This window comes from Indicator indicator, chromosome 10 (genome assembly GCF_027791375.1).
Source record: "Indicator indicator isolate 239-I01 chromosome 10, UM_Iind_1.1, whole genome shotgun sequence".
NCBI lineage: Eukaryota > Metazoa > Chordata > Aves > Piciformes > Indicatoridae > Indicator > Indicator indicator.
In genome coordinates this window covers 17,811,145-17,834,556 of record NC_072019.1, presented here as the reverse complement: position 1 = coordinate 17,834,556, position 23,412 = coordinate 17,811,145, and the positions used below count along the sequence as shown (strand labels likewise).

Sequence of the window (23,412 nt, the reverse complement as noted above, 5' to 3'; positions counted from 1 at the left end):
CAAGAACTGGAACCCCTCTGCTGTGAGGACAGGCTGAGAGAGTTGGGATTGTTCAGCTTCAAGAGGAAAACACTCCAGGAAGACCTTCTTGTGGCCTCTCAGTATTTAAAGGAGCCTCTAAGAAAGATGGGGACAGACTTTTGAGCAGGGCCTTCTGACAGGACAAGGGGTGATGGTTCTAAAGCATAAGAGGGAGACTAGAGAAAAGGAAGAAAGTGGTGAAACAGTGGCCCAGGTTGCCCAGAGAAGTGGTAGCTGTCTCATCCCTGGAAATACCCAGGTCAGGTTGGACGGGCCTCTGAGCAACCTGCAATAGCTGAGGATGTTCCTGTGCACCGCAGGGGGCTTGGACCCTTACAGGTCCCTTTCAATCCAAACCATTCAATAATTCTATGAAATAGTAGCTAACATCAACAGTGAATAATTCCAAGTATGTAGGTCCAAGCAGCAGCATCTCTCTTCTTTCAGGATGCAATCTCCTCCTTTCTGCTTTGGCTTAGAGAGCTTTATGCTATTACAGAAGCTGAACGATGACAGTTTACCACTTAGTTACTGAGTAGACTGCACATTCAGCTACAATATGCTGCTGTCAACCACGCCTGGCCACCAGCACACCTGACATTATTCACACAGCTGTGTCTTCCTCTTTCTCTACACCCTTAGCCAGAAGAGCAGGTCCCAGTGGGAGCCTGGGGAGTTTGCCCTGGTGGGCCACGGAGGAGGAGGTGTATAGCTCAGGACGAGACCACCACAGCTCCCTTCCACAGTGGGATACTTGACCCTGGCTTCACACCACATCCCTGCTTGGGTTTGTAGGTGAACCAGCCCACCTTTGGCCCACAGGGCAGCCGTAGACACGGGGCTTGGGCTCAGCTTCGTCCTGAGCAGGGCAGCCATGGGGCCGTGGCCTTTGGTCGGGTTACCCGCTCCTGGCGTTAAATAATGGCTAAAATAAGACGCCCCTCCGAGGGCACAATGTGGCAAGTGAAGGGGGTCTGGCACCGCAGCCCGGGCACGTCCCCGCCACAGCCCGGCCGCAATGTCACCGGGTGTCACCATGGCGTGCGGCGATCTGTGGCCGTGCGTGCCGGGGGCGGGGTGGGCGGCCTCCCTCGGAGGACCGGAGGTGGCTGCGGGAGCCGCTCTATTCCCCTCTCTCCCGGAGCTCTGTGGTTTAAGATGGCGGCGGGGGCTGAGGGGGCGAGTCCGTGAGTCCCAGGCCGGAGCGCCGCGGGGGCCGGCGAGGCGGGCGGGAGCCGCCGGGCTGGGCCGCGCTGGGGGGGTGGAGCGGGAGCCCGCCTGCCGCGCCGGGGAGCGGAGGCAGCGGCGGCATGTGAGCTGCGGGCCGCGGCCGGGAGCGCGGCGATGGGGCAGCAGGTGGGCCGCGTCGGGGAGCCGGGCGTCGGGCTCCAGCACCAGCCGCCGCCGCCTCAGCAGCAACAGCAGCAGCCGCGGGGACTACGGGGGAGCAACGCAGCCAGGCCGGCGAGCCGCCGGCGCGAGGCGGCCGGGCGCACTGCCGAGGGAGGCTTCAATATCTTCACTCAGCACGGTGAGGGGCCGGGCCGGGGGCCGTGCTGCCGGGCGGGAGGGGCCGGGGCGGCGAGGAGGGTGACCCCGGTAGAGGGTCGGGTGTGGGGCTCGGGAAAAAGGGGCACGATCACCCTTCCTCCTCTCCCGTCCGCTTTTGTTGTTGTTGGCTTAACTGGGGGAGGGGAGAGCTGCGGGAGTCGATGGAGAGCGGGGCAGTCCCCGCCGCTGCTGCCACGTCCCCGGGGATGGTGGCCTCTGCCCAGCCTGGAGCCTGGCAGCGAGGTCGGGACCGGAGAAACTTATCCCGGAGCTGGGGACCGGGAATCCCCGCCATCCACAGCGGGAAGGAGGTGGCACCGCCGAGAATCAAAACTTACAGCGTTTGGTAGCTGTCACTGCAGCGGTTCCTAGCCCTGGTTTTGTTTACAAAGGTAAACCTTACATGTGCTTTGTCTGAGGCGCTTATAACTTGCCCTTCTAGATCTAGAAATCTCTCTCGCTGTATAGCTCCTGGCAGAGTAAATTATTTTGACTGGGGTGTTGTTACAGCTGCCATCTGATTCTTGGTTAAGTTTTTGCCTGTGCACTTCTATTCTTTCTGGAAAGTGATTATGGAACTGTTTAATGCAATGGTTAATTTCTGACCTCCACAACTTCAACTCCACCTTTATAACACTGGTGGGGTTTTTTTGTTTATTTTTAAGTTGTATCTATTTTGAAACATCTTAACATAATGCACAAGTTTTGGAAGGTATGATCAACAGAAACCTGTCTGCCTTAACAAGCACATTGAGAATAGATGCACAGATGCATCATTGATCCTCCAGTACTGACTATGCTATGGAGAGCTTGTGTGGTTTGGCTTTAGGTGAAGAGAGATGTAGGTGTTTACAGAGCAAGGCTGCCTCTGACTGTACATATTTTCACTGTGCTCGATAGAATGAGCATAGGCAAAAAAGATTAAAGAACATGCAAACAGCAGTCTAAACGTAAATATCATCTGCTGTAATTGCTGACATGTAAGTATTTATCAAAACAAGAGCACAGGACTAAATCTAGTTTTTAAAAATCTCAGTGTTACCACAGCTTTTAAGTTCAGGGAACAGTATGAGCTTTAAAGCCAAATCAGAACTCTGTGCTTGCTGAAATACATGAGCTGCTATTACTAGAATTAAAACTAAGAATTACTATCTAATTGCATCTTTCAACCATACTATCATCAAATTCTGGTTCTGCTCTTGTACTTTCAGTGGCACTTTGGCAGAAAAATTAGTACGAAATAGACTTAATACTGTAAATTCACAGTGTTAGGATCAGATCTCTGAAGTTATGCTCCAAGCCTCCTTCTGGCATGCTGAAGTCTAAAGTCTTTAGCAGTAGAGCAAAACTGCTGTGTAGACTGATCAGCTTGACTTAGCAGGCAAGAGCACTCCTGCTGACAAACTGTCAGTCTTTTCATGTTTTGGTACCAAGATGACTATTTAGTTCTTGCTCTCACAAGGCAAGGACAGAAAGGACGTTTGTGGGAAGTACAGTACAGCATGCGAGGACGTGTAATGGCTTCAGAATAACACAGCTGAGAATGACTCAGGTGCATCTTTTCATGTATTACTGCATATTTTAGTAATAATTTAGTACAGCATCCTGAAGAAACCCTTTTGGTTCCTCCCTACTAAATTGTAGCAGGGAAGTGGAGAGAAAAGGCTTTCTTAAGCATGCATGCACACCAAATAGACAGATTTTGTGCTCAGCCAGACCTTCTGCTCTGTCTTCCCTAGACCTGGAAACAAGAATGAGCCTGGAAGGCCAACCCACTCTAAATTAAACTGTTAGTGACATATCACAAGAACATTTATCTGTGATAACAGTAATTGTATCTTTTAGAATAATTGCTATTTGTATTGCTGAGGTTATCTGCTTCAGTGGTAAAGCTAATGGGTATTGTTTTGCTTAGGCTTTTGTTGCCTTTGTTACTTTGCAGACTGCAAAGGCAGATGTGTGTATTGAAAATAAGGTACAGCTTTTTATTCCTTTAGCTTATGTAAAAGGAGTGGGGTTATTTGGCAATCTATTTTTTGAGAGTTTCAGGGTAGGTTTCAGACTCCTATTCCATCTTGGTGAATACTTCAGGTGTGTTATAGTGTTCCCCAAAACATTGTACTAGAACTTAGTGAACAACTCATTCTTAATAATTTGTACCAAATGCCAAAGTTTGGTACGTATTTAATACTTGGTCAGTAACAAAGAGTTCCCTTCTCAGAGAAGGGAAGTGTGATCCTGACTCCCCTTGTCCAAGAGACTTTTTTGTCTCAGCTTCTACTGTTATTTTTCATTTACTGACCTTCTTATCCTGTTTTACTTTATCTGGCATTCTGCTAGCTTTTGCTAAGATGTTTTGGTTGCTGCTGATAGTACTTGATCCAGATTCTTCTTTTTTAGGCCTTTCTGAACCTGAACCTTCCATCCTGTCTCTAGGATGTGTATTTACAGTATATGAAAAGTGATGGGGAGAGCACTCCTGGACCAGTGACTAAATCAAGCCAGTCTAAGGATGAGTGACTTTTTTCTCTTCCTTGTCTCCTTGATATATTCATTGATGTGAGGAATACAACCTATTGTATATATTAGATCTTAGCAGGTATGAGTCCCCGCCTCAGCTCACATTGTCAGACTTCATTCTATACTGTGCCATGGGAGCAGTATTTACTAACTCCTGACAAAGTTCATTTTGAGGGATTCTTCATGGAAAGGATGGAAGTAACCAAGGTTTTCAGCCTCAGACACATTTTGCTACAGAATTTTGAAGAACAGCTTGTGTCAAATTGATAAAATATAAAATCTCTTGTGCTGAGCTACTGAAACTCTGAGACAAACACTTTTACACAACTTGAAATGTAATTACCCTTGAAAATTCGAGAGATTGAGTTGCACCAGTTTGTCCCAAGTGTATTTGCTGTGTTACAGTGGTGTAGGAGAAGCACTGCAGATACACAGGCGCTACCTACCTTAGGATCAGCTTTTGAAAGAGGCAAGGAGTTTGAAGAGATGTTTTCTGGTTTACGTAAAGAACAAGGAAATCTGTATCATGGCACCTCACTATTCCATCATGAGGACACCTGGACTCCTATGGGATTCAGCTCACTGTAGTATTGAATTCTGTGAGCACTGCTGTGAAGCTGAGCAGAGAAGTTCTAAGCAAGCTGATAGCCTGATGTGATTTGGAGCAGAGCTCTCTAAGGGGCAAAAGAGATTTGTGGATTTTGCAGCCTTTTGAAATCAGCCCTTCAAATCATTATGTTGCGAGGGTCTCTTGCACGTAATCTGTGATGTATAAAATCAAACAATGGATCGTAAAGTGTGTTGGTTGCTAGCAATGTACTAGAAAGGAAGAATGTAAACAGAAGGCTCTTTTAGACATGAGTGTTCCCATGTACACAGTGTCAGAATTGACTGGTACTGCAGGGGCAACAGCTCAAGAGGGAAAAGCTGTAGCAAACACTGGTTAGGGTCTAAGTCTTACAGTTCAGTGTGATCAGAAATGAGAAGCAGTACTTGGTGCCTTTTCAGGATGAACATGCTTTCTCTTTCGGAGAAGGGACAGGGAAGTAGGCTGTCTTAGTCTGCTTGAGGGATGGGGTACAACTGATGACAAACAACGATTTACATATAAGTTGCACAGGCTCTACTTGGCTCCTCATATGACCTCTACGCAGTGACGTGCGCTCATTTTCTTTCTGAAGAGCAGTGATAACTGCCTCCCGTACCAAGATACTCTTTGGAATGGCGTGAGCATGCTTTTCATCTCCAGAAAGACTTGCTGAGTGTTGTAGAAAGCATACTGCAGGGAAGTCAGATTATTTAAATCCTGGCTGGGAAGCCTCTGAGATACCTGTTTCCAGTACTGCTGCAGTTGCCTTGGTGATATATTTCAGGGTAGTGGAAGGCTCTGCCACACTTCAGCTTTTGATCCAACAGGCACAGGACATTTGTTCCCTGTTTTGTTTTCTAGAGGAGGAGTTTAGCAACCTTTTACTATGTGCATCAAGGTCAAGCAAGATAAGCCTATACTTTTAAAAATAAAATTATCATTAAAGCTCCCCTAAGGCAGTTGGAGTGCTATGCCACATGATAAAAACATTCTAAATTAGGAAGTAGCGTAAATAACACTATCCCTTTGAAATTCAGGGAAACTGAAGGGCTGGAGCAGGAAAATGGAAAGAAGGAGAGAATACAGGGTCAGTTTAACAACTGCACTTTGTGGGCTGCCTAAAATGCTCTTTATTTTTCATCCCAGTGAAATGCAGTGAGCTCGGGCCAGAGCTACTTGCCTGCAGACTTTCCTGTCAGTAAATGCCCTATGCAGATGGAATATAATCACTGTATTCAGTGCCTGGCTCTTTGTACTGTAAATCAGAAATCTTGTGGGACCATAATGTATAAATAACTTTAACTAATTATTTGGGGAATAAAGGATAGTTCAGCTAAGTGTCTAGGGGAACATCTGTAGAACATGAAATTATAGGTGTGTTTCATATGACATCATTCTTCATGATATCTAAATTATTCCTACAGATATAGTTGCATTCAATATTTGTTTTTATCCCTTATTTTAATTTGGGATTTTTGCATATTGGATTTCATAAATGCGAGGACTCTACCAGCTCAATGGAAGGGACAATATAATACAGACTATCTGTATTCATCTGTTTTAATTCCTGGTGTATCATTTCCTATGTACTTTTCACATAGACTGAGAACATAGCATGAGGAAGATATGACAGAAATGAAGTTACTTGAAAAGATGTTAGTCAGAACTAACTTAAAAATCAAATTTCAGAGCCCAGACAGATCTCTGGTTTCTCAGTCTCCACATGTAGCAGATGGTGTGGTACAAGTTGTTCTAGCAATATTTCACAAACTTGCTATTGCTTGCAAGTGCAATGTTGTGCAAAAAAAAAAAGTGGGATGTTTTCTCTTTTTTTTTTTTTTTTTATTTTCTGGAAACAGCGAGTTCTCACAAGTGGCTTAAATCTAGCTTTTAATCTAACGGAACTGACAGCTCACAATAGTTGGAGCTGGAAGATAGTTGGAGTGTCTCCTAAAGATGCTGTAGCATAGTTGGCTTCAGGAATATTTTATGGCTGGTACTGATTGCAGATTCTGGGACAGTAGGCTTCAAATCATGTTTTCACTGGTGTTCAGGACAAGTGACCTGTTTTGTGACTCACTTCAGCATATGTTACATTTGTTTGTTCTTAAAGCAGGCCAGTCTAGCTGAAGTCAAACAATACTTTTCAGGTCTTTGTTTCATGGATAAAGCTAGACCAGCCTTAGAGTGATTTATTCTTAGAGTGATTTATTCTGGCCCGTTTCCCCTAGTTGTCACAACTTAATGTTTCCATATACTTATTATATGTAACCTGTCTTGTCAATACTGCTGACAGCTGACTCGTTTGGGCTTGTAGGAAACTGTGTTCAAGTCCAACTAACATAAAACAAGAAACAGCAGTTTTTACTTGTTTCAGCAGGGATGCAGGTCAGAGGTAATACACTTAGGTTTTGCTTAGTGACTTGCTGAGTTCATTTTCACCTGGTTGTATTTTATAAAACCAAGGATGCATGACCACAGACTAAAGCTTCAGAGTTTGGTATCCTAAATCACTGCCTGCCAAACCGTTAGTAGTTCTTTCTACAGTGTGTGATCAGGGATGACACAAAGCTGGGCAGGTCTAGTGTAACTGGCTTTGCAGGTGGATCTGCAAAGTAGCCATCCTTTTTGGCAGCATTCAGAAGAGTAGTTACTGATAAAGAAATATTCCTAGTTGTTTGGACCATCAGCAGTCTCTCTGTCCCTCAACAGAGCAGGAAAGAAACAAAAGCTTGGGCCTAGTGGAGTAACAGAGTTGACCTGCTGGGTTGCAGTAATGGTTCTCTCACTGTTACTGCATCATCATCCCTGACATTTCTCTGGTTTTGTGGTTATGAAATAGTTTATTTTAAAGGCTGATCTTGGTATTATCCATAGAGATTTTTCTCTCTAGAATAAGTGATTTACAAAACCATTGAGGCTTCCTGTTGGTAATACCGTAAACCACAACAACAAAGCTCAGTTGTATTACCCATATCTGCTCAGGAAGTTTCATGTGCTTTGTGGGCTTTCTAAGAAGACATGTGCATCTCCCTGTGTGATATCTGCAGCTGTGTATAAGTTAACTGGTTAATAGGTCACTTCCAGTATCAGCTAACTCCGTACAGGATTTGCAATAAACAGTTAAAAAAACATTTTTGCCTTTTTTTTTTTTGAGAAGGAGACAAAGATGCTCAGAAATACTTCACCAGGAATTGTTTTCATTTCAATCTTCTAGTGCTCTTTTAAGGTTGTGTAAGCATGTGTCTTTTAAGACTGAACTTCAAGAAATTCCTTGCCTCTTCTCCTTGTCCTTTCTTCCCATATGTTGTGCTTTGGATCTTAATCTTACTATGATACTTCCATTAAAAATAATTGCGTGTTAATAAACTTGGAGTTTCGTTTATGTTGATTTGAAAGTATTCTTTGGCAGAGGGGCTGGACCCAATGAACTCTGGAGGTCCTTTCCAACCCCTAACATTCTGTGATTCTATTCTGTGACGATGATGATGTGAGAATTTGGACTACGGTTATGTAACAAAAGTAGCTCTTCAATGAGGAAACCCCCATTTTCAACAGGACAGTTCTGCATCCCCTCCTTCTTAAATGTTACTGGTTAGGATTTTGGGTGCTTTCTTGCTTTGTTTAGTGTTTGGTATTTCAAGTGAAATGTCTGAAATCAGTGAAATGGAAGTAAAATTATGGTGTGAAGCAGGGTCTTAGACATGGCTCCTGGGGAAATGGTTGAATGGCAGTGGTGGTGTTAGGTTGATGTTTAGACTCAACGATCTTTCAGGACTTTTCTAAATGAAACAATTCTATGATTCTATCTTATTCTTGTTACAAGCTGCATATGGTAAAGGCATGGTAAAGAACTCTTCTGCTCTTGTTGGGATCAAATTAGAGGATAGGAGGGATCAAATTAGAGGATAGGAGGATGAGAACATTCTGGATTTGTGACCCTATGCTAATCTCAGTCTTTCTTCTTCCATTTTCTTACAATAATCCCAATTTCAAAGTGTCAGGTTCATCTCTGCTCTTCCTATTTGTTGTCATGTCAACTAGTATATGTATGATGAACAACTATGGAGACAGTAGCTCCAGAAAGGCAGATAATGCTGGAGAGAAGACAACTGGAAAAAGAGAGTGAAAAATGATCTTGCATCTTCTCTCTCGTAGTGCATTTCTGTACATTGGAAATTGTGTTTTGACTGCTGAGCTTTGCAGATGATGTTTTAAAAGTTCAGTCTTGGGTATATTTAATGATTGTTGAATGAGACAGGTGGACCTTCCAAAGTGATTAATGTAAGTTAGAAGCAAATTATTGACCAATGTCGCTATAATCAGCAGCATACTGGTTGCAGGGCTTCTCCACATAGAATAGAATAGATTATTTCAGTTGGAAGGAATTTACAATAATCACCTAGTCCACCTGCCTGACTGTTTCAGGGCTGATGTAGCAAATAACCGATACTAGACACGAGTTCCAAGCTTCTGGAGCACAAACAAGTGGAAGGAAAAACCCAATACCAAGATCTCCTCCTCTTGCTCCTTTCTTACCAGAGGCAGAATAGACTACAATTGGCTAGTGAACTCTTTAGAGTTCACACGGGGGATTTACAGGGGGTCACCTTAAGGCACCACTAATGACTTTTGTTGTGGGTTAAGTGTGCTCAGCACCATGACTAATTTTTAAACAGGTGTCAGGCTTGCTTCTGGTTTAAAGGAATGATATTAATGTCTAGAATTGTGGTAGTATGTAGCATGAAATGTCCCTGGTTTTCATGTTCCAAGGTGACCATACAGTAGGCATACCAAAACATGAAGGAAGTATATGGAGAAACACGTCCTCATCACAAATCTCTGTACACTCCCAAAGGGCCAAGCCTAGAACCTTGTTTACATATTGTTATGTCTGAGAAGATTAGTATTACCTCCTACCTTTACCCTAAACATCAGGGCTTTAAAAGGTGTTTACAGAGCATGGATCTGTTTTCTAGTCAAAACCCCAAAACATTTGTACATTGCAGTTTTCTAGCCTGAAGGTTGTGAATATAAGCCTTCAAACCCAAGCTGGAGTGTCATGTAGTACAATGAGGTCTTCCTTAGCTTAGAGGGTCAGCTCATTTTCTCAAGATGCTTTCAAAGCCCTTGCTGCTCAGGGTTCATTTTGCTAACCAGCACTGTCAGGGAGTTGATGAAACTGTTCAGTTTTACTGCTGCTATTCAGAAACCTGTGGGAGGCTGTGCAACTGATGAGAATATCAATTTTGTGTTGCTGCCTAGAAAAGCCAGGAGCAGAAGTGGAGACAAGATACAGCTATAGTAATACCTCTGAAATGTTTTTTAATAATGAAAAAAATATTTAGATTAGCCTTGAAGGCATTTGAAAAGAAACATTTTTTTAAGTGTTATGACCAGTGCAGCAGTCTAACATGTCAGAACCTGCCAATTAATGAAACTATGTGGCTGTTTAGCAATAAAAAAAAGTCTGTTTATGCACAATTTTTCAAAAGGGATCCAAGTTATGTCTTTAGGAAGAGTGGAATGGGCTCTTCTTAGAGATCTGATTAGCCTTAACAATCTTTTGAAATAGTGGCATAGTTTTCTTCCTCCATTAACTCAAGCATAATTCAAGCTTTCACTAGCCTGAGCTGGATTGCATAAGCATGGACTTTCTCACTGCTTGTGTTCAGTTCAGTTTTTTCTTAGAATATAGGTTTGGATTATAAAGCTTTCTTTATGCCCACCATCTATTTCAGTACACGTGAAAGAGAAACAGCATCCTTTGTCTGAGAGTCTGATTTGTGGTTTCTTTTTTCCTATAAATTGATTTTTTTTTTTTTTTTTTTAAATCTACAAACCAGCAAATTAAAAAAATCAGTCTAAAAGTTGGCAGCTCTTGGGCTCACATTTAAGATAACCTATATATGCTCTTTAGAATAGTATTGAGATTAATAGAGCCAAGCCTTGGTAAAGTTACTCTTAGAATCACACCTTGATGAAAGCATAATTCTGTGGTATAAGCAAGCCCTTGAACAAATGCTCTGAAAGTGGTTTCTTCGATCACTTTGTGGTGATATCACTCAGTTTGTTTGTTTTCAAACCTGCCCTCCCCCCCTTTTTTTTTTTTTTTGTTACTGACTGAATTGTTATCAGTTACCCAGTAAGCCATGATGAGCGTTTTCATTTGTGGTAACAGCATATATCACAGTGAGAGAGAGAGCTCTTTGCAGACCCCAGAGAGTTCTTGTGCTTTCTCCTGACTAGGAAGGTTAGTGGGTTTTGGTAGGTTTTGTCTTTTGTTTTTAGGCAGGGAGCTATGTACAACTTGGTGAGGGATGAGCAGCACTTTTATAATTGATAGCAGTGTGAAACCTGTGCTCTGGCCCACTTACCCACTGAAGCACAGCAAAATACTTCTCCACTAATCATAAATGCCTGTTACTCAGGATGGTATTTGTTTGGTTTACTTAATTTTGATTTATGGCTTCTTTTTAAAGTTCCAAGGGTAAACAGAGAAAGCAGAGGTACTTTATCAAAGAAAAAAGGCTTTGTCTAGAGAAGATGCTTAGAATAAATAGGAAAATGGTATACAGTGCCTTGCAGTGCAATATTTCAAGTTGTCGTTATTTTCTTCAGTATCTCAAAAAAAAAATGGTGTATATTAAGGTTTGCAACATAGCTGTGAGGAAGGAGATGATTTTTCATATTAGAAGAAACGAAGATGTAGTTTTTCTGAGCTAATCTAATAAATTTGAGTGTGATACGAAGTATGAAAGAAACTGGCCCACTTTTCATATTAAAAAAAAATTAAATGGCTTAGGATGATGTGCAAAATCACTAGATGCTCAAATAATGATTTGAGTAGTCTGCTGTAGCTATCTTATGAAAGAAGTCTAGCAGCTTTAATTCCTGCTTTTGTTATAGCAGTACTAAATCTGTTTTGTCAGAAAGTTGAGGTTTTTTGTTTTCTGTTTTTAGGTTGTCATGGTTAAATACATTCAGGTTCTTTAGGGGCAAAAAATGTTTAAAGAGGGGCACTGGCTTTTAAATCAGTCATTTAATTGCTTTGTAATTCCTGCACTTTGGCACCTAGTTAGAAGTGCAGATATGCTTTGAGAAGCTGAAATAGGCCACATACTTAAGCCTGTCAAAGCTAAGCTTGTCTGTGGCCTTGTACAGAAGTTCTAATTCTTTCTTATTTTGACATGACTAAGCCTCTATGGCTTCCATCTATTTTCTTTGTCAAGTAGTTAAGCTAAATTTGAATAAGACACACAGTATGTGTCTTTTCCTCAGCACACAAGTTTGCACCATGATGGTGGAGGTGCAGTGACTTTCTGTGTGCCTTCATAGCTCTCTGATAATGCTCAGCTGGACTGTCTCACCAGCCTAGCCACAGGTGGATGGCCTTAGCTCTGCTATTACACTCCCTTAGCTCTGCTATTACACTCACTTGTGCTGTGGAGGCTGGCATGCCTGAAGGTGACAATTACAGGCTGGTTAGACTCAGGTGAGCTGGGCTGGTTTTCTTACTTTATGCATGGAGGAATAGTATCCCCAGGTGCTGATTATGAGCATGTTTCTGCTGTGCAACTGCAGCTGGTATGCATGAGGCATTGCCAGTGGGTATTGTGTTCTCTGACATGAACAGTGCTTGACTAGGAGAAACCTCTCTGACAGCCTTTCTGCTTTCTTCTACCTTCCCCACTCTACACGAGGCTCAGCATGTGATGTTGGAGCAGGGAAGCTTTGACACATGCACCGTGTTGTCAGCGGGGAGCAGGCGAGCATGAAAGAGCACAGCCTCATGCTGGGCTGAACCACCACTGTTAGCTGAGGAGCCTGGGCTCCACACAGGAAGCTGTGTGATTTTTAAAGAAAGAAGGGGAATGATCAATTGGAGTTGCACATAGAGAACATGCTTTTGCAGGCTACCACGAGAGGGTGCTACAATGCTTTGACTTTATTTATCCGTTGCTAAAAGGTTTTTCTGTTAGGAAAAGTAGACGGGTTTTGGTTGTTGTTGTTTTTCCAACCTTACTGCTACAATGAGGAGTGTTTTAAGTAACTTTTGGATTATAAAGGCAGGCAAGATCCACATATCAAAAGACATATCTGGTAGTCTTAAAAATATAGGGAATACATGTTTATTTTGCTTTTGCCTTTAAGAGCTGAACTGCTTCCTTTTTAGTTGTTTTGTTTCTGTTGGGCTTTATCCTAGATAACCTCATCTGCCAGTAAGAGGTTTTGCAGCTTGTTGATGTGTGAGTGTGCAGGCAGCCTTTCGTGCATGAAAAGACATTAAATCTAATATATCTGTGAGATAATCTGAGCCCTCAAATTGGGAGTCACTTCTCATTGCTTCTGTACATTTCTCATCTGTAAAATGGCAATAACACTTGCTTGTTTTATGGAGTTGTTTAGACTTAGCTCTTCTGTGTTTGTTTATGCAAAAGTTATCTGCAGGCTAAATGTTCAGTCATGCACTCTTGTCTCATCCTGCAGGCTGTTGGAGAAACATGTTTGTTGTGGTTCTAGCCTGTGTTTCAAAACATTTGTGGCATGGTAATAGGTCTGAAAGAGTTAGTGTTTGTTTTAATTGTTTCACTTGCCTTGAAATGGAAGCTCAAAGCACTGTGCTTTGGTGAATGTTATCTATCAAGCATCCATAAAGAGGCTGAAGTTACAGTGAACTTTTGTGTACTGTCTTTGGTTATTCAGCAGTAGTAGAGACATACAAAGAGTGAATTATAATAAGTATTCCTGCAGTAAGGTTGTTGGCTGGGAGATAGGATCTCTGCAGAGATCCCAAACCTGGGGTTTAGGCATACAATTACAAGCAAATAAGATCACTTGACACTCCTGTGGTGTTCCTCACTGACTGCTCAGCTGTGGGGTTGTTGCACTAAATGGGGATGCATTTGTGTTGTTCTAAAAGTCACTTCTCATTACCACTAATACTAGTCAGGGAAAGGCCACATTGAAAGAAACAAGGAATCACTCATAAAACAGGCTTCTAGGAGATAGGAAAATCTGTTCAAAATACAACCAGACATCCTGTCTTGCATACTGTCATCTAAAAGGAAAGGCATGATTTCTGTAGCTGTCCTTTTTCTCCCCTGCACTTTTCTTATTTAAGAGATTCAGATCTTATGTGCATTTCAGGGCTTGGCACCTGGCTTTGTTACGTCCATCCATTATTTCCTCCTACAGATTGATTAAAACACTCCATCACATGGTTAGCCCCTGTGCTCCAGCCCCTGAGCCTATGGGGAGGTGAGCCTGCAATTTCTGAACCATAAAAGCTATTACAGAAGCAGCCTTTAGTATCTAGAGTAGACTGGTGTGGTACAGTGGTGCTTTATATCAAACTGAAGGTTACCCTTCTGAGGATTTTCTTGTGCTTTTAGAAATCAGATAGTGATCCTGAGTGTTGTCATTCCATGGCAGATACTGTGTGAAATGAGGTTGACTGAGGCTAAAAGGGAATCAGAATTGGATGTCCAGGAATTGTTGCTGGTGACAAATAAGAACTATTTCCTTTCCTGTGAGCGTTTAGCATGCTTACTCAGCTGCCTGTATTTTTATTTGGAGCCATATCTGTTCTGACAATGAGATAGGTGATGCACAATGGCTTTCTATCTGACTTGGCTCTCAAAGAATTTAGGAATAAAATGATTCCCTGCCTTTGCTGACAGGCAAAGTATGTCAGCTCTAAAAACCAGAAATGCAGACATGCAGGAGTTGTGGAAGATGGTTTCTCCCCATGAAGGTACCATCTTTTAAGTATTACAAAGATGAAGTGTTTGTATGAGTAAAAATCCATGCAGTTTAAAAACAAAATTTTTTTCCTGTAGTAGTTAGCTGTTTTGACAATATTTTCCCCACTGGTGGAGCAGTAAGTTTAGAAAAGGAAGACTGTTTTATCATGCAGATAAGTGACAGATTTGTACACAGGGTGGTTTATGCAACAGGACTCTAGCAGAGCTACCATCACAGGTCCCCTTCTACAGGGCCATGCCTCTTTCTTGAGTTTGACTGTAGAGGCTCTCTACTACACTGTGCACTATGACAGGTTTCCTTCCTTTTTTTGATTCATGAGCTTAAAGCTGCTTGTTTTGATCCTACTTCATTAGTGTGAGGAAGCTAGTTGTTTGCTTAGAGAACATCAGTAATTGAGAGAGCAGCTGTTTTCAGAGTGTTCCAGGTCTTTATGTTGGAAGTTTAGTCATTAGTTAGATACTTCACAGATTTTGTGAGGGGAGCTGCAAGTATTGCACTTTAAGGATGGCTCATCATCAACACAAGTTTGAGTTCTGCTCTGTCATAGCTTCCAGTCTAATACTAAGCAAATGACTTTGTTTCTTTGCTTTAGACCTTCTCTTGAGTAGTACAATTTTTACCCAACTCTGAGGGACCATCAAGAGAATAAAATACCAAAACAGTGGAGGCACTTGATGCATCAAGTGCTACAAAAATATCCACTGTAGTATCAACTCATACCATTAGCATGCCCTGACTGTAAATGTTCTGTAGGCTGTAAATTTAATACATGCAAGAATAAGCATTTGCTGCTGGTGAAGAGTATAGCATGGTTAGCACTAGTGAGGGTAGTCACCCATAAAGCAGATATGCCCTCAGCAGAAGCCTGGGATCCAATACAGGCTGGATGGTTACCTGTTAGAGGGCTTGGAAATATATCTTACTAGAATTTGTATCCTCATTGGAAAAAATCTTTGCATCTTGTCAGAAGTCTGGAGAGCAATTATCTAGATTTAGAAAAACGTTACTGTTTGGGATGAGATATTCACCCTGGTGTCTCCTAAATTCCTCTTGTGTAAAAGAGCAGACACATTACTGAATGGCATGTGTTCACTCTTAACTTTGTATGTTAGCTCTCATGCAATTTTAAAAGTGAAAAAAAAAAAAATGACTGCACATCTCAGGCCTTGTCTCTGAGAAGGAATCCTGAGCCCTTTCAGCAGCATGCCTCCAAAGACAGCTGCTCAGTTAGCATTCATGTCTGCCAGGGTCTGTGTTCTCTACAGTGATCCCCACCCCAAATCTCCAGACAAAACCCAGGAGATGAATCTCAACAGCTGCAAAGTGCTCAGTTTGTGAGTCTCAGTTAGGGCAGGGAGTTGTTTGAAGTGTTTCTTTCCCTAAGTCTGTAATGATGATCGTAAGGGTTTCTTATCCCCATTCAAACTGTCAAGATAATGCTAACGTTTTTTGTTAGAGGTGGAGTTCTGGTGTTCTGAAACTCTGGATGCCATGTCCCTCTAAACATAAATAATGCTCATACAGACCATAGTGTTTTTCTGTGTTCTGCCAGCATGCTCTCAGTTCTCCTTCCTCTTTTCTCCTGCCCAGATTGCACCTTTTTTGTTTTTTTTTTTTTTTTTCCTGGACATGCTGATTTTCCAGTTATATTGTTGCCTTGAGAGAAGGCTCAGAGGTACCCTGAGCTACCACCCTTACATGATATACTGCTTCCAAAACATTGGCAAAGTGCCCAATAAAATGGGCTTGAGACCTCCACACCCTGATCTGAGTATTTTTCCTCCCCTGTTTAAAGGAATGACCTGCATTTCATGTATTTGTCTTAGATTACAGCAGCTGCCGTCATGTGTTGAGAACAAAGCCAAGACTGTCAGTTTCTCCATAATACCATTGTACCTGTCATTACCTAAGAAGCCTTGCCCTGTCTTTAGACATAAAATCATTAGATTCCATGTATTTTAACTGGGTGAGTCATGTAGTTTCAGTCCTACTGCTGGAGCATGTGCCCGTTGGGTCAGTTGTAATTTCCCCTTAATGGGGCCAGCAGAAGCAGTGCCAGGAGCCTGAAGTCTCAAATAAATACAAATAATCACAAAACAACTTCCAGAAGATTCATCTGGGATTTTCAAAGTAACAGTACTTGCATTAGTGTTTTTTTTCCAAGATGGAGTGGGTTATAAATTGATCTAGAAAATACCTAGTCTTGAAATAAAGGCTTACAGGGTAACAGCTGCAAGAGAATGACAAATCCTGGTCATGTGAGTTACAATATGATTACAGCTGAATTGATGAAAACTTGTCAAGAGAAGCTTGTCTCTACCACCACCATGGTACTTTACCACTAGTGGCTCTCATCTAACACTATGGTGAGCCAGCGCAGGGAGATAGCACAACTGAAGACTTTGAAGTGCTCATTTGGTTTACTGACATCAGATGAATGTGGGTGTGATAATACAAGAAGCAAAGGAGGCAGCTGCAAGTGGGGGAAAACAACCTCCCATCTGGCAGCAGCTGCCTGCTGGGTTCACTTAGCCACATGCTCGGTCTGCACCTTCAAAACCTTAGCAAAATAGTCCAGTGGTTTTGTCTCTTGTGCAAGGGACAGAGCTTTGATTAGTCTGGTTTAATATTACTGATAAAAACCACCCACAACTCAAATAGGCTATACAGACACTCAGCACTGTATCTCTTTATCAAGGCTGCTGTCTGAAATGAGCCCCTCAAACCTGTCCTTTCAGAATCTCTGAAATTAAGAAGTGAGTTAACTTGGATGTTCAGAGTCAAAGGCACTATCTCTTCAGAAGAGGTTATTTCCCAAGTTTCTAAGAATAGAATCACCTCTTACATAGTTTGAGGGTAGGGGTTTTTAACATACAGTTTAATTAAGTTCTTGCTGAGTTCTTGTCTTTACTTACTTTCTACCATGCTACACATGTATGTGCTCTTCGTTTCTGTCATTGAGTTGGTGAGACTGACAGCTAAAGGAAAAGGCTGGCTGTCCAAGTTGAACAAGGTGTCAACTTAAAGTTGGATCAACAAATGGATTAGTTGACCGATACTTTGCCAAAAGAGTCTTCGTTCCATCAATAAATCTGCTAGCCGATTTCTCTAGCAATTAGGCATTAAGTTTTTACACTGGTAGTCTGTTGCTGCATTTTAATTAGACATGATGCTCAATATAGAAGTTTTACTGAACAGTCACATTTGACGTTACTACTAAGAGAACATGCGAGCCTAGATTAGTCAGTGCTTTGGAGGGTGGATTCTGCGTGCTTTATTTCACTGTGACTATGTGGTGTTTGCCATTACTCAGATTTTCTGGCTCCAGAACCTGAGGTGTGACTTTGTGTTTAATTTACTGGTCTTAGTGAAAAAGATTTTTATACTTGGTGCATATCTCCACTAGGTATTCACCAGCCTCTCACCTTTGTATTTCACTCATGGATTTGTGTGCTGTTCATCCTCACCAGTACTTGGCCTTTGTAGGTGCTTCAAGGTTTGGGGTTTTTTTGGGGGTGGGGGGGCACACAGGCAATCTACTGTTACTGATGAAAGCATGACCTTAAGGGATGGTTTGCCCCAGAATCTCTGCTTATCCTTCATCATCCTTGCTGGACAAGTTTATATGTGCTAGATGCTTCCAGGTTTCCAAATGTTCAGTTCTTCTAGGGACTGGCCATGCAGGCTTTATAAAAAAATTAACATTATGTTTGTATGGTTTATTTGAGATTGCAAGAGCCTTAGATCTCAAAGCAAAAGTGCATCCATATAAACATCTTTCCTTGCCTCGCTTCCCTCACTGTTTTTGACAGTTTTGGCATCTACTGAGTTGTATAACCTATTCAGGAAGTTGTTACTTCTAGGCAGTCCATGTAGCACACAGTGATACTGGCTTTAAGTGCTTAAAGTAGTTTGAAAGCAGTGGGAAGACTGTTTCCAGTAGTGATGTAGATGAGCAGGAAACATGTCATTAGCTCTAAAGACCCTTCAAATAAGCTTCTATGAGGTCCTTCTAAGCTGAAAGACCCATTTTAAACCTACACCTGAAGTTAAATGTATCCACTTGTGGATACTCTGCTGCTAGCCAAGTAACAGCTCTTGAGCTAGGGCATGTCTTGTAGTTTCCCTCAAGGGTACTTTTTCAGAGAAATTTGAGGGTTAAGTAACATGTCACAACAGCATGGAATTCTGATAGAGGAATGTCCTGAAATGCAGGGGTTTAGTGGCATCTCAAGAAGCTGGCAGCAACTGACTGTCTTTCTGTAGTGCTAAGTAAGAGGTCTTCCAAAGGATGAGACAGAGAAGCACTTGGCTAGAAACAGTATCTACATGGGATGGTAAATGTTCTACTTCCTAACTGCTTCATTGGGGAGGGCTACAGTTATTTTGGAAACATTTAGATACAGGACTGACACAGGTAGCTGCTATAAATAGCAGATTTAACTGGAAAATCCACTCCTAAGCCAGAGCTGCTTTAGTTTTCAGTACCTGGAGAAAAGGCAGAAGACAGCATTCTTTCCCTTTGCTTAAGGGTCAGAGTTTGAACCAAATGCAAGTTTGCCATACTTTGGTTACTCAAATATCTGATTTGAAGTACGTTGATACCGTAAGGGCTCAAGAGAGAGAATGATTTTGAGAGGAGCATTTGCAGGACTGCCTGTTGGTTTGGAATTCCCAGCTTCAGGAGGGCACCTGGTGTGCTGATAAAGCCCAGTAGTGAGCCCTGGTCCCAAAGGAAGCACTTAGTTGGGTGGTTCTTAAGGGGATACAATATAGCCTTGTGTAATCCAAGTAGTCAGCTGTCCTGACAGCCTATACAGGCCAGCAACAACTGGGAATGTTGTTCTGTGGAGTGGGAGGAAGGAGGAATGAGGTGGAACTTTGTCAAATTACAAAAAAAATACCTTTTTAACGAGACTTTTCTTGGTCTTTTGAACCAGAAGATGTGGGAATGCTCCAAGAATGAGACTGGATGGCACAGTTAGACTTCAGTCTCCACTTCAGTTCAAAATTACATTTCATAAACCAACACTCCTAAATTAAGTAGCAGTTTTACGCACCTTCCTCAAAGCAAGCACTATGGCACAGCTGACAAAAATCTTGCCATGAAACTGGATGCAGCTGATGTCTTTTGTTAGAGAACTTGTTTTCTAGTTTAAGTCATCTTGTACTTCATTAATTTCCCCATTCTTTTTGCTCTCTACAAGTGTCTGAAAAGAGTTTGCAGTGAGGTGTGGGTTGGTCTCTTCTCCTTAGTATCAGGTGATAGAATGAGAGGAAATGGCCTGAAATTTCACAAGAGGAGGTTTAGGCTGGATATTAGGAAAAAATTCTTTCCTGAAAGAGTGGTCAGGCATTGGAACAGGCTGCCCAGTCCCACTGTCCCTGGATGTGTTCAAGAAGTGTGTGGACATGGTGCTTTGGGACATGGTTTAATGGCCACAGTGGTGTTAGGTTGATGGTCAGACTTGATGATCATAGTCTTAGAGGTCTTTTCCAACCTTTATGATTCTGTAACAGGAATACCTCCTGTGGGCTGCAAGTTCTATGAGCTATATAAATGGCTCGATTTCTCTGACTCATATTTTAAAGACATTTTTTCCTTGTTCATACATGTCATGTATCAGTGATAACTCCTATCAGCTTGAATGGCAATTTCTGTGCATTTCTACATCCACAAAAACTGATGCTGTAGATGGGTGCAATTTAGGAACTAACCATCACTTTACAGAGAGAGAGGAAACACACTGCTGAGTGAGCTGCAATGTTAGACCTCCCACTGGGAATTTCCAGCACTTTCCCTCTTCCTTCCTCCCTCAGAATATATATAGTATACAGAGTAAATTAAGCACTGGGGGTGGTTGGCACCCAAAGGCAGAAACAGTAATAGAGGCTCAAGTAGCCCTCAGTTTGAAACAGCTGACAATATACTGACCAATCCTCTGAGCATCCCAGTCGCACCACCACAAATACTGGCAGCAGGAGAGATATCTCAGACAGCTATGTCAGAATTAAGTGGGAGGAAGGCTCTTTAAATAACCAGCAGTGGGTCTTACTCCCTGACTGTGTCAACATTGAGTTATTGCTTCAGCCTCTGAACAGGAAAAATTAGTCAAGTAATTGTGTGGCAAGCAATTGACAGGAACGAAATCTTTTTTTGGTCTTTGCTAGTTGCTGTATCTGTTTTAGAAGGGAGTCTATACTTTCCTTGTCATTTTCTGTTCAGAAACTTCTAAGCAAATGATGAAAATAAGAACATAAGAGGGCTAGATTCGGTTAAAATGGAAGGATTATCACTCAGATCATTAATCATTAAAGCAGACAAAAAACCCCACTTGTCTGTATTTTGGTTTTAGAGCATTTGCACTTTGAGGGGGCTGAGGCAGCATTTGTTTCTTCTTCTTTCACTGTTAATCTTAACATGCCTTTAAGTTGCTGTGCATCATCCAGTCTTGAAAAGCCTGCCTTACTTTTACAGTATAGCTTGTGTGTCTGTCTCTTTATTCCAGAATAGGTTTTGTGATATCAGTTCAGTAAAACAGGATTTGATTTAGTCAAGATTGCCTCACAACCTTTTCTGGTCCTAGATAAATTCATACAACCCCATGATCTTAAAGGTCTTTTTCAACCAAAACAATTGTATAAGTCTATGAAATTATTAGATAAATCTTGAATTGCAGTATCTCATTTATGATGTTTAGTTGTCTATGGATTAGATTGTGTCATTGCTACCCTAAGGCAAATCTAAGCATTTTCCTTACACTTGAAATACCAATCTTTAACCTAGTCAGAAAACCCTGACTTGATATTTCTGGGTAATGAAGTCACTCATTTCCACACCTTTGTACTTTGTTTGCTTTTCTTTACTGTTCTGAAAACAAATGAGTAGAAAAAAAATCTATCATCTACAGGATGTTTCTGCTCTGTTTGCATCCAAGCACATTCAGGTTTTCCATCTCCTACAGTGTTTCTCCCTGGAGGCAATGATACCCTCTTTGACTAGTCTAGTTCAACGGTTTCCCTTGCAAAGTCATTTTGGTCTTTTTTCAATTGCTCTTCACCATAGCATAGCAATATCTGATCATACACTCCACCAAGCACTTGTTATAGTGTATAACTTCATGGAACTCATTAATGTTTTTCTTTAGCGAAAAGGTGCTAAAAAAACAAAGCAGCTATCAAATAGGAATAAAGGAAATTTCTTTTACTCTGTAACCTTTCCTCAGTTCAGCTGTTTAATGAAAAGCTGCTCTCAGGCTGTGCCAAATGATGTGAAGAAGAAGAAAACAAACAGCGTTGTTAAGTTAAAGACAGCAGAGATAAAAGCTGACTCAAGAATTGTAGGAGGTTGCATGTTGGAGTGGTACCATGATTAGTGTAAACACACAGAAGGGGGTACTCAGATGAAAATGGTTGACTTTCACATGAGGTATTTAGCTCTGAGCTGACTACTGTGCCAATAGAAATAAATCTTTGTCCTGTAACAAGAAAGTATTGTGACAGCACTTAGAATTATAGTCCAAGAAGCAGAGTATTAGGAAAAGAAAAATAGATAGTTCTGCCACTGTGAAAAGCTATGGTTTGAATACTGCGTGAAATTCTGATCTGTTGTCTGGAGGGGTGCATGGCAGAGCTAGAAAAAGCTCAGAGGAGGACTGTTGAAGGACAACATCATCAGACTGCCCAAGTAAAACTTCAGCCTGGAAGAGTGGTGACTGACGTAGAACAAGATAAAGGCCTGTAAGTGTCACAAGTGGCAGGGAAAGCACCAACAGGTAGTGGCCATTCAGGTTTTGCCACTGTAAAGACTGAGAAGCATGCAATGAAACTAGCAGATACCGTGTTCAAAACAAGCAAAAGCTTTTCTTCATTCTACAAGGTGCAGCTGAGCTGTTGATCACATTGCAGCAGGATGTTGTTTGTGTGGCGAGTTCAGTTTGTGTTCCTTCAGACAGCAACTACACAAAGTCAGGGAAGAAGCCACCAGCTCTGTCTCAGAAAGACCTTGAGCTTTAACATATTCGAGCCTTGGGAAGGATTCTAGAATAATATCATTACCCTTTCCCCAGACAGCTTCTGCTGGCACTGGTGACAACAGGATGCTGGGCTGTGTGTGACGCAGTCTGGTGGTTGTTACAGGCCTGAGGAATGCCAGTTGTCAGCTAGCCGCTGACTTGCTTTTGATAATCTTAAGTGTTCTGCTAAATCAGAGAGGCAGGACTTGTTTTTCCTATCACACTTCCTTTACATGTTCTGTAGTTTTGATGTTAACTATCAAGAAGTACTTCTTAAAAAGACAAAATAATCTCAGTGCCTAATTTGAACCTTGGTGCCACCACTACTGTAGTGGATGTACATAAAAGGCATGTTTGTATCTTATCTGCATACACTTCCTCCACGCCAAACATATTGGCTACTCTTACCTCTCTTCAGTTAATTATTTTTTAAACACTTTTTCTTCTGTCCAAAAACACCAGATCTACTAAATAATACCCATTACAAACCTAAATTTTATAAGCATTTTCAATCTGGATCCACCTAATTTACTCAACATCTTAATCTGTTCATTTACAGTTGTCCTTCTTCGTAAGAAAGCTGATTTTATTATGACACCAACATGTCAAACAGTGACTTTTTTTATAGCTTTAATTGCTTCTAGAACAGGAATATTGAACTTGCCCAGTCTTACTGTAGTTTCTTTTCCTTCAAAGCTGGATTAATTCTGCCATAGCCCACAAAGGATTTTCCAAGACTGTTGTTTCAGTGAGTCCATTCTTGTCTTAATACTGGAGTTAGACACGTGAGGGCTAAACAGATATGAAAAAGCAAATGCAGTAACACAGGCTGAAACTGCAGAGCTGTGGGCACTGTGCTAGGAATTCTCATGCTGCTGAAGCTGGGGTTCAGGTTACCCTGGTTGTTCAGCAGCTGTTGGAAGTGGCGCTGGTGAATGGAGCCCCTTG

General features: G+C 41.8%; 1 protein-coding gene across 3 annotated transcripts in view; it reads left to right on the top strand.

Moving 5' to 3' along the window:
• The first annotated feature begins 1,365 nt into the window (after window positions 1-1,365).
• ABL2 (ABL proto-oncogene 2, non-receptor tyrosine kinase) overlaps window positions 1,366-23,412 on the top strand; it is a 43,896-nt gene continuing 21,849 nt past the window's right edge. For 2 of the 3 annotated variants that reach the window (XM_054384653.1, XM_054384652.1), the window contains exons 1-2: window positions 1,366-1,401; window positions 1,435-1,552. In XM_054384653.1, the coding sequence (XP_054240628.1) occupies window positions 1,366-1,401; window positions 1,435-1,552 (154 nt within the window). Of the gene's footprint in view, window positions 1,553-23,412 lie in introns of all 3 variants that reach the window. The other variant, XM_054384651.1, reaches the window with a different exon arrangement.